Source organism: Nothobranchius furzeri, chromosome 6 (genome assembly GCF_043380555.1).
Source record: "Nothobranchius furzeri strain GRZ-AD chromosome 6, NfurGRZ-RIMD1, whole genome shotgun sequence".
Classification (NCBI taxonomy): Eukaryota; Metazoa; Chordata; class Actinopteri; order Cyprinodontiformes; family Nothobranchiidae; genus Nothobranchius; species Nothobranchius furzeri.
The window spans coordinates 81354017-81364983 of record NC_091746.1 but is presented as its reverse complement, the minus strand read 5'-3'; the positions used below and the strand labels follow the sequence as shown (position 1 = coordinate 81364983).

General features: G+C 46.3%; 1 protein-coding gene across 1 annotated transcript; it reads right to left on the bottom strand.

The window, feature by feature from the left end:
* Positions 1-744: 744 nt before the first annotated feature.
* On the bottom strand, positions 745-10967 carry glb1 (galactosidase, beta 1). Its single transcript, XM_015943748.3, has 16 exons — positions 10774-10967; positions 9949-10118; positions 9718-9868; positions 8316-8376; positions 8147-8241; positions 7891-8071; positions 7709-7767; positions 7511-7632; positions 5225-5265; positions 5029-5141; positions 4816-4890; positions 4652-4741; positions 4454-4567; positions 1664-1795; positions 1338-1577; positions 745-1169 (listed from the first exon to the last, which is right to left on the bottom strand). The coding sequence occupies exons 1-16, from the start codon at positions 10825-10827 to the stop codon at positions 918-920; spliced, it is 1950 nt and encodes a 649-aa protein (XP_015799234.1). The 5' UTR covers positions 10828-10967; the 3' UTR covers positions 745-917.

Here is a 10967-nt window from a genome sequence, read left to right as displayed (position 1 = left end):
TTTTTTCCTTTAGTCGATGTTTTTGTTCTGTCAATTTCTTAATTTTTGTTTGATCTTCAAAGTGTTTTTCTTGATCCTATTGGCACAAATCTAATCCGATACTGGACTCTTGGAGGAAAACTCTAGAAACAGACGCCACTAAATGTGCAAAAACGGGCATTTTTCACTAAAACGTGCTGTTTCCGAAGTCAGCAGCAAGACCTAGCACAAGCATCAGCAAATTTGTCAAATGGAGGCTTATTACTTTTTGTACCCTTATCTAAAGACCTCTTTCTAGCTAATAATTATGCTGATAATTTAATATATAAGAAATAAAGAATCACTGATTGTGCAGAACAACAAACACAAGGGTAATATTCCAAAGCCAAATTTACTTTATTGGATTCCTAAAGGCAGACTAATGTTTGGCAGGTTAATTTTTTCTCACAGATTTAGAGTCATTACACCACCAATCTTGTAAAAAGACAGAAGATTCAGACCAACAACCCTTCATTCATGAGATTTCTCTCTTTCCCTGATGTGGGTTTGACGTGAAAAATCTAAACGTTTCAAAAACACTGTGATGAAAAGGCCCATAATCCCTTTTGAAAGGAGAAAGATCTAAATCCCTGTAAGAAAAAACAATCAGTGAGGTACACACACACACACACACACACACACACACACACACACACACACACACACACACACACACACACACACACACACACACACACACACACACACACACACACACACACACACACACACACAGATAAAAATAGGAATTAAAGAAAAATTGAAATTCTATCCTCTAATGAAGTTCGTTTTATACAACACTGCTTAAAAAATCAGGCACGTTGACCACACAGGTGTTGATTTAAGGGCTGCATATAAAGTGTAAACAGATTCCTTTTGTGCAGCAGCGACTTCTCTCATCACAGTAGATCTTCTTTCATAAACAGCCGGTGGTGTCGGTACTCGGACTCGACCGGTGCGTTAAGGATCGGGGTGTCGGTGAACTCCACGGTGCACGTTTGGCCGCTGCACGGAGCCGCCTCCAGCTCCAGGACGGTCACGTTGTTGGGCGCGGCCGTGCTGAGGATGTGGGCGGGGACAAAAAGTGTCACCTGAGGACCTCGAGCGGGCCAGTAGCGTCCTAAATTGAAGCCGTTAATCCAGATCTGCCCCTGAAAAAAGACACATGCAGAAATTACCGTGATGAAATGAAGTCTTCAGTTCATCTAAAATTTAATCCATAAAACAGATGATCCAGTTTCTCCGTAGCTCTTTGCTGTCCCAGTGAAGATTAAAATAAACAACCAGCCAGGTCTAAATGACTAATGGGGGCCACATGCCTTCCTCCAGTTGGGCAGCTTGACGTAGGAGTCCTGAGGGAGGTCTGGGATGCCGTCTGGGATTATAAATCTCCCCTCGTAGAAGGTCGGAGGTGACAGAGCAGCAGGTGGAGATGGGTCTGTCCATGTGGCTGGCTCCTCTCCAAGGAGACCCTGGCTGACTGCTTCATCGATGCTGAGGCTATAAATGGTCCAGCCAGAAAGGGGGACTCCCGCGAGAGTTAGATTGGACACCAACCCCTGAACAGAAATTATAGAAGAGAAATTAGAAAAATAAGAATGACCCTAAATTCTAATCAAATTTAACCTTCATTTTGCAGTTAAACCTTAAAGTCTTTGATGGAATTGCCGAAGTTAATTCGGCCCATGTTCTCCACCAGTACGTCCACCTGACTCCCAGCCTTCCCAGTCACATTCACACTCAAGACTTTGTTCCTTTCCAGAATTCCTACAGCAGACTGGAGAAGAGACAGGTTTCTATTAGAGTGATTAATAAAATGTAACCAATCAGGGTTTGTGTAGCTGGTGGTGCATCAGATCCACTGGAGGACTGTGGTAAATGTTGTATTGTAAATGTTTTATTTGATCATTCAAAGGTCTGAGTAGTTGGACTTCCAGTGTTTATGTAGGAGGAAATACTAAAAATGGATTAGAGGAGTGGTTTACTCGTTTAATCAATACATTTGCTGTGGTCTCTAGTAGGAATGAATGCCTGACAGGCCACACTCAGGGCACAAAAAAGCCCACAAAGCCCAATCCCAACACTCGCACTTCCACACTTGCACCCTTCAACTGCACAACCCTAACCAAGGGCGCGAGTGTGTTGGGTGTCCCCATTCTCAAGTGCGGAAGTTGATCATGCCCCTTTTGCACCCTTGATCCACATCGAGGCAGACTTGGATGAAGGATGTTACCCACAATCCATTGCTGCAAGAGAAAAGGCTCAATTTGATGCTCTGAATGTTGAAGACAAAGCAGCAATGAATGGAAGTTTATTTCAAATAATCATTCAGTTGTTTGTTTGAAAGTTGTTAATAAAGTTTTTTTTAAGTATCACAGCAACCAGCATCCTGTCACGCGTCAATTATTTGCACATTTGTGTACACTTGAAGCCTTCCTGCGCACTTCCTTCAAGTACACTTCACAGAAGAGCGTAGGGTGCAGTACTGGGATTGGGCCCAATGTGTGACATCAGAGTTGTGCTTCAAACGGCAGGATCTGGAGTCTCATCTCCTGATATTTAGACATCTCGCCTCGGATTGGATAAAAGCACAGCATTGCGTGGTCATCGGGGGCAGTTCCTAGGGAGTGGCAGACCGGGGTGGTGGTCCCCATCTTTAAGAAGGGTGACCTGAGGGTGTGTTCCAACTATAGGGGGATCACACTCCTCAGCCTCCCTGGAAAGGTCTACTCCAAGGTACTGGAGAGGAGGGTCCGATCGATAGTTGAATCTCAGATAGAGGAGGAGCAATGTGGTTTTCGTCCTGGCCGTGGAACTGTGGACCAGCTCTATACTCTTGCAAGGGTGATGGAGGGGGCATGGGAGTTTGCCCAACCAATCCACATGTGCTTTGTGGATTTGGAGAAGGCTTATGACCGTGTCCCCAGGGGCACCCTGTGGGGGACGCTCCTGGAGTATGGGGTGGGTGGCTTTCTGTTAAGGGCCATTCAGTCCCTTTACCAGAGGAGCGTGAGTTCTGTCCGCATAGCCGGTAGTAAGTCGGACCTGTTCCCAGTGAGGGTTGGACTCCGCCAGGGCTGCCCTTTGTCACCGGTTCTGTTCATCACTTTTATGGACAGAATTTCTAGACGCAGCCGTGGTGTGGAGTGTGTCGAGTTTGGTGGCAGGAGAATCTCGTCTCTGCTTGTTGCGGATGATGTGGTCCTCCTAGCTTCATCCAGCTCTGACCTTCAGCTCTTGCTGGGTAGGTTCGCGGCCGAATGTTAAGCGGCTGGGATGAGGATCAGCACCTCCAAATCTGAGACCATGGTTCTCGACCGGAAAAGGGTGGCTTGCCACCTCCGGGTCGGGGGAGAGGTCCTACCTCAAGTGGAGGAGTTTAAGTATCTCGGGGTCTTGTTCACGAGTGAGGGTAGGAGGGATCAGGAGATCGACAGGCGGATTGGTTCGGCGTCTGCAGTGATGCGGACGCTGAGCCGATCTGTCGTGGGGAAGAGGGAGCTGAGCCAGAAAGCCAGGCTCTCGATTTACCGGTCGATCTACGTCCCAATCCTCACCTATGGTCATGAGCTTTGGGTAATGACCGAAAGAACGAGATCGCGGATACAAGCGGCCGAAATGAGTTTCCTCCGTAGGGTGGCCGGGCTCAGCCTTAGAGATAGGGTGAGGAGCTCGGACATTCGGGAGGGACTCGGAGTAGAACCGCTGCTCCTCCGGATCGAAAGGAGTCAGTTGAGGTGGTTTGGGCATCTGGTCAGGATGCCTCCTGGACGCCTCCCCGGGGAGGTGTTTCGGGCATGTCCTGCCGGCAGAAGGCCCCCGGGTCGACCCAGGACACGTTGGAGAGGTTACATCTCCAATCTGGTCCGGGAACGCCTTGGGGTCCTGCCGGAGGAGCTGGTGGACAAGGCCGGGAAGAGGACGGTCTGGAGCTCCCTAGTTGGGATGCTGCCCCCGCGACCCGGACCCGGATAAGCGGAGGAAGACGAAGACGAAGACACAGCGACTCTTACACTTACACAGAAAACAAAAGCCTGGAGGAGCTTCGGCTGTGGGAGTGACTTGCTAATGCTAATGGTTAGCTTCTGTTGACTGAGACGTTCTCTGCTGATTCTGGACACTAAACCAACAACAGCCTTCCCCATCTTGAGTCAACATGGGCAAGTCCAATTCACAGTGTGTCTATTTTCTATCAGAAGCTAACGCAGCAGATAGGTGTAGGAGACTATTTTCATGTTCAGCCAACTCAAGAGTGACCGATTACAACCAGAAATAATAATTAAAAAAGGTTTTTCCAGTCAACCACAGCTTCAAACCAAGGCTGTAAAATCACCAATCAGAAGGTCCAGAAACAGGCTCGGGCTCCGTTTTAGCAGCGAATCGAACACGAAACCAAAAACGATGCTGGCATAGACAGCGTTCCACCCCGACTCACCCCACTCACGGACACATACGCTCGGTCGTTGACCCCGTTCAGCGGTGATGACAGAGGAGTGGGTTCGCTGCAGTTCACGGGCAAACTGGTCCTATAGAGGACATAACCAAACACCTGGAGGGCAGAAAGAGATACATCAGTGGTAGCAAATAAAATATCACTAATAAATATTCAGCAAATAAAAGGAGGGAAGGCCACCTGGTTTATCTCTATGAACGTCTGAGGGTACACACTCTTCACCGGGCCAGATAACGACAGGGTTTCCACGGCGTCTGACACCGTTTGGAGCTGCAGGTGACAGGAAGTTGTTTATTCTTCGTTTCACAAATCAGGAGACTGCTGTGAATCATCCATGGGTTCACCTTCTTCATTTTGACAGCACCGTATGAATACTTGGGTGTTGTTGGTGGAACCGGTCCCGCTGGAACCTCACGGTACTGTTTCAAACAGAACACGTTACTCCAGATCTCATAGGAGATCGTCGACAGAACACTTATGCCGTTCTGTTTAAAACATCTAAATAAAACTCTACAGAGTTCATTTGTTGGTCTGGTAGTTTTAGGTTGCGTGTTCACCATTTTGATGACGTCTCGGATGGCATAGTACTTCTCCGTGAGGTCTCCTGCCTCGGAGAGGGGAGCGTCGTAGTCGTAGCTTGTGGGTTGAGGCGCGTAAGGCGTGTTAGCACCTGAGCTCATTCAAACACAAACTGGGTGAGGTGGAGCGTAACTACCTCAGGAAAGATTCACCCATCTGGTCAGTTAGGCTCACCGTTCCAGTATCCAAAGTTAGTTCCTCCGATGAACATGTACCTGTGGGAGGAGGGCACTTTCAGTAATCTGGATAGCACAGACCGACCTCGTGTTGGTGGAGTAAAAGCAGTTAAAACAGCAGTTTTAGGATTTAATATTGATCCAAAAGCGGATTATCTGGTACCCGTGCAGTCATTGTGACTCATAAACCAAACAAGCATCGTTTGCAACTTGTGTTTCTATCCCTGTTAGAGGTTGTTGCACCAAATGAGACAGGGACGTTTTTTATTCATAACATTGTGACCATAGTCTTAATACTGAAATGCTTTTGTAGCCCAGAATAGTCAAGTGTATAAAAAATAACGTTCCTGAATTACCTCCTAATGAGATGTTTAACGGGTTCTGCAGTCATTATAAAGCCCGTTCCTTAGTTGGAGCTATAATTACTATTATATTACCTACCTTTTACTTACCTTCTCAGTGGCCTGGTGGTAGAGTGTCCGCCCTGGGAATGGGAGGTCAGGGTTCGAATCCCAGTGAGGTCATACCAAAAACTTTAAAAATGGGACCCAGTGCCTCCCTGCTTGACACTCGGCTTTTCTTTTTTTTGGGGGGGGATCAAACCACCAAATAGCTCCCGAGCGCAGTCACAGCTGCAGCTCACCACTCCCCACAGGGGTGGGTCACATGAGGAGAGGAATTTCACCAGAGTGTAATGACTAATGGGACTTTATTCTTTAAACGGCTTCTAATTTAATAAATCCAGTTCACTCCCCTACAGGACTGACGAGCTAATGGCTAGTCCAGAGGGCCTTTTCCATTAGTACACATTAGTGCTGCCAAGATAAGTCAATTAGTCATGACTATGTTATAAACCAAAGTTGTCCACAACAAATTGGTAATTAACTTCATTGTTAATTCTTTGATGTTTTGTTTCTCTTAAAATTGCGGTTGTACTTTCCACTGCTGCATCCGCCTTTCTGCATCGGTGGCTTTTGCGGTCAGCTATGGCATCACCAGAAAAGCTCAAATCATAGTGAGCTGACGACAAAGCTCAAAGGTTTGCGAGCTGTGACATCACAAACACGAATGTTATATTTTAAAAGGGAGCACACTAAGGCTGATGACGAAGAGCAACAGTCGCCTCCTGTAGCTGATTTGCTAGTTAGCTGTTAACATAAATGTCAGCAGTGAGCTACACGCATGGCTAGCTGGAACAGTAGCAACTGAAAATTCATTACCCTTAACAAAATGTCATGTGTTTGCTGGAATGCTGCAAATGCCACATTAGTGTTAAAAAAAAGCACGTTTTTGTTTTCTTAAGCCCTTCGTCTTGTTTTTCTTATTTTCTATAAGTTGAAATCTTCATCAAATGATCTTTGTTGACTTTATTTTTAAACAGCTTATAACAGAGTCGACGCTTCAGGCTAAAGCTAATGGCCATGTTAGAGTAGCTGCTCGCTGGTGCAACAAGCTACAGCTTTCGCAAGTTCAATTTGTCGTAATCGCCAAAACAATTTGTGATTAGCTGACTATCAAAATTATCGTTTGTGGCAGCCCTAGTACAAACTCAGCGCAGCTCGACTCAGTTTGGTACGTTTCCAAGGCTTTTCCACCAGCTTGCCACCCTTTTGTTAGTACTTGCTTTGATGTGGCTCCAAGGGTACAAAGCTGGGCTGAAAACGCGACATAAGAAGACCATCCATCAATGATTGGCTGAGGGGTTGTGTCATTGGTTGGTCCAGAGTATTTCACCTAGTTGCCCACAGCCTTTTCCGTGTCTCTTCTTTTCAGTTGTTGTTTGTGTCACGTACGGATCACCTAGTGCTTTCTAACTGCACGGACCACCCACACATCTCAGTTGTAATGGAAAACCATGTAGAGTCGAGCTGCATCAGGCTGTGCAGTAAGTACTAGTGGAAAAGGGCCGTAAGCGTAAAGCTCAAATCCACAAATTCCTCAGTAATTCATGCAAATTTTAGTTTGCATTACACGTCTTTTTTTCAACTGACACGAAGTAACAACAACTGCTGTGAAACTTTGGAGAGTGGACTTATTTTAAGATGTGTGTATGTATCTGGTTTGGTCTTGGCTCAGACTAGCCATTAGCGTATCAATCATTTAGGACCTAAACTGAATGTTTCCATGGTGACGCCATTCAGGAAGCTTTCTACCATGGGTAAAATGATAATTATTAAAACTGTTACAGTTACAAACCGTTTTAAGTTCATGCTGCTACCGTTGGGAAGCTGCTGTTTTAAACTACGAACAAGTCCTGGACGTACTCCTGCCTCAGAGGACTTACAGGTTGACGTTTGCTCCCTTGGCCAGAATCTGGTCGAGCGACTTGGCCACTACCGAGGATTGTACGACACTGTGATGGGAGCCCCAGTGGTCCAACCAGCCTGTGTAAAATTCAGAATTCACCTGCGGCAAAAGAAGACGCGATCATAACATTCTACCGTGAAAGCTTTAAAACAGCTCGGAGGAAGAGGGATCTTACCAACGGCCCGTTAGGTTCAGCGTGTCGCTGTGCAGCAAAGGCAGCAGTTATATTTGCAGCTGGTGGAGAAAAAGCACGATGCATTTATGTGCAACTTCCTTTTGACGTCTGACTAATTCAAAATGTGAGAGACCCCTAAGTATGCAGACATGCTAAACAGCATGCTTGCCGTTAAGACCTACTAGGACCAAAGTCCACAGTGGCGTAGAGTCCCTGTAAGGAGCCGCACTTCAGGTAGTTCACACCACCGCCGTCTGTAGTAAACAGAACCACCTCGTCCCCCAGGTGAGACCTGAACAGCTGGGTCAGGTGACGCATGTAGTTGTAGTCACAGGCAATGTAACTGCCATATTCGTTCTCCACCTGTCAACTCAAAACTACAGGTGAGAGATCGGCTTTCCTTTTGGGCAAATCTCAGAAACAAGTCCGAAGCTCTACCTGCACAGTGATGATGGGACCTCCGTTCGGATACAGGTGAGGCTTTATCATGGGTAGTAACTTCCCCATCCATTTATCCACGGCTGCGATGTAATCTACAACAAGCACAGATCCCAGCGGTGAGTGCGTTCTGCACCAGAGACGCTGCTCACGTCACTCTGCTGCTTACCTGGGTCTGACGATCGCAGCACAATGTCTTTCTTTTTGAGAAGCCAGGCAGGAAGGCCACCCTACCAGAACAAGCCACCAACAAATTCAAAGTCTAATCCAAATGCCGAACGCATCAATTCAGACTTTTAATAAGGAGGCGCCAACGTCAGCGTGCGTGAGATTCATTGTAAACAGGGTGTTCTTCATCGAGTTATTAACGTTAATCGTCTCGCTGCTCTGGAGGAGAGCTTCTGTTGGAAGACCTGCAGAAGGTGACTCGTCAGAAAACAAGTTTCAGAAAGGACAATAATCGGATCAGTAAGGACGCCGTCTTCATGATTTACTCATCCTGTACACTTTCTACAGAGGCACCATCGAGAGCATCCTGGCGGGCGGCATCACTGTGTGGTTCGGAGCCTGCAACGTTTCCTGCCTTAAAACCCTCCAACGTATAGTGAGAGCAGCAGATAAGATCATTGGGGTCTCTCTCCCCTCCCTACCAGACATTTACAGCACCCGCCTCACAAAAAAGGCCCTTCGCATTGCGGCTGATCCCACTCACCCAATGCAAAGCCTCTTCGAGCTGCTGCCGTCAGGGAGGAGACTGCGGAGTCTCAAGGCCAGGACCAACAGACTGAAGGACAGCTTTATCCATCGGGCAGTTAGGAAGCTAAACTCCCTCCCGGCTCTCCCACCTCTCCTCTCTTTCCCCCCACAGTCTCTCTGAACTTGGTTACTGTTTTTGTACTAAATGTTTATTTTCTATCTAGCGAGAGTTTGAGAGTAACGTAATTTCATTTCTCTGTATGTCCTGTACATGTGGCAGAAGTGACAATTAAACGGACTTTGACTTTGATCCTGCTCTAACCATAAGGGTATAAATGAGCTCACCTTATGCTAGCTACCCGTCAGCACTCAGAGAGTGTGTCAGGGGAACTTGGGTGTTAAAACATCCCAAATCGTATGGCTAAAGCCAGTGCTCGAATTACACACAGGCTTCCGGGGGAGCCCCGTGAGAATGCTGTAAGAGCAGGGGGGGGGGGGGGGGGGGGGTCTGTCCGGTCACCTTAGTAAGTACATTTTATTTCTATAGCGCTTATCACAGACATAGAATCACAAAGTGCTTCATATAGATCAAAACAAAATTAAACAAAGTCATAAAAACAGATAAAAGATAAAAAATTTGAGTTAAAAATAAGAAAATAAAAGATTTAGGAAAAAAATCAATGAGGATGTTTTCTTCCTTATGATGCTATAAGAGCGGGGGAGCAGGACTGGATCACATGTTGGGCTCCCCTTGGGTGTGTCAGTTGAGGGCTTCCGGGGGGAGCCCGCCGCTCTTTCCGGGGAGCCGTGCTTCCCCCTGCTCCCCTGTAATTTGAACCCTGGTTAAAACACATTTAGAGGTAGTTTCAGCTCACCATGTCCCACTCTCCACATATGTAAGGTCCTGGACGAAGGATGACCAACAAACCAATGTCCTGAGCCAGCTTAAGGAAATACTCCACGTCTCTGTCTCCGCTGAAGTTATACTGGCCTGGAGACTCTTCGTGGTAGTTCCAGGGAATATAGCTGCAACGAGATTATGGGATCTGTGTCAACAACCTGACCTACAAACAGGGGTTCACGGCACAAAGAGTTGTCAAACCTACATCTGGATGGCGTTCAGTCCTCCCATGTACATTTTCAGCAGCCGATCTCTCCAGTAGACCCTGGGGATCCTGTTGTAGTGGATGCTACCTGATATGTAACGAAACTCTTTCCCATCCTTAAGGAAGCAGTTGTTCTTGTAGTCCAGGCTGAACGATGGAGAAGCCTCGAGCTGAGGGTCAACGCAAAGTTATCTGATGCTGGGATTTATTCAGAAGTGTGCAAAAGTTTGAAGCCACACCTGGTGTGCTTGTAATATTTTAAAGTTGTACTTGGGTAAAAGTACTTTAAGCATTCTCGAGCTACTTTAAAAGTTTGCCTTTATGTTCCATATGATCTTTAGCATGTTCGGTGTACGCTTAGGAAATTAGGATAGCGGAGGGTAAAAGATCTGACTGAGTTTAGATTTTATCTTGAGAAAACCTGAATAAGTATTCATATATAAACTTTAAAGATTATAATCAAGTCTGGCTCACAGGAGGTGATTTTAAAGTGTCACGTGTTTAGCCCTCACGTGACTCAGAAACCCGACAGCCTGATCCTCGACTGTCTGCTGGATACTTTTGACCAAACAAGCTGTACTTTTGCTGAAAAAGTTAGTCGTACTGAGCTGAAAATCAGACTGTAAGTTCTGATCAGAGATGTGATCTGAATCAGATAATCTGATTTGGGATCAGATTGATGACAGATACACAAAAAAGAGAAACATACACGCTGTCTTTATAAATGTTGACAGGAAAACGTTTTAAAAGTATTTCCTCTTTTCTTTGAAGACATGAACGTTTGTGTCTGTGAAGTATTTGCTTTTAAAACTCAGCTGTACTCACTGATTGTCCCAACAGAAGCAGCAGCAACCCGCTGATCAGTCCGATCGGAGTCATGATGAGCCCTCTCACTCGTCTGTTCTGCTGTTTCTCATAAAAATGATTAAAAACACTTCGTATCTTTCAGAATTCACACGAACATCTTCGTCTCCCTCGCTGTTTACTTTCCTGACTGGAGGTTTTAATGAGCGGCATTG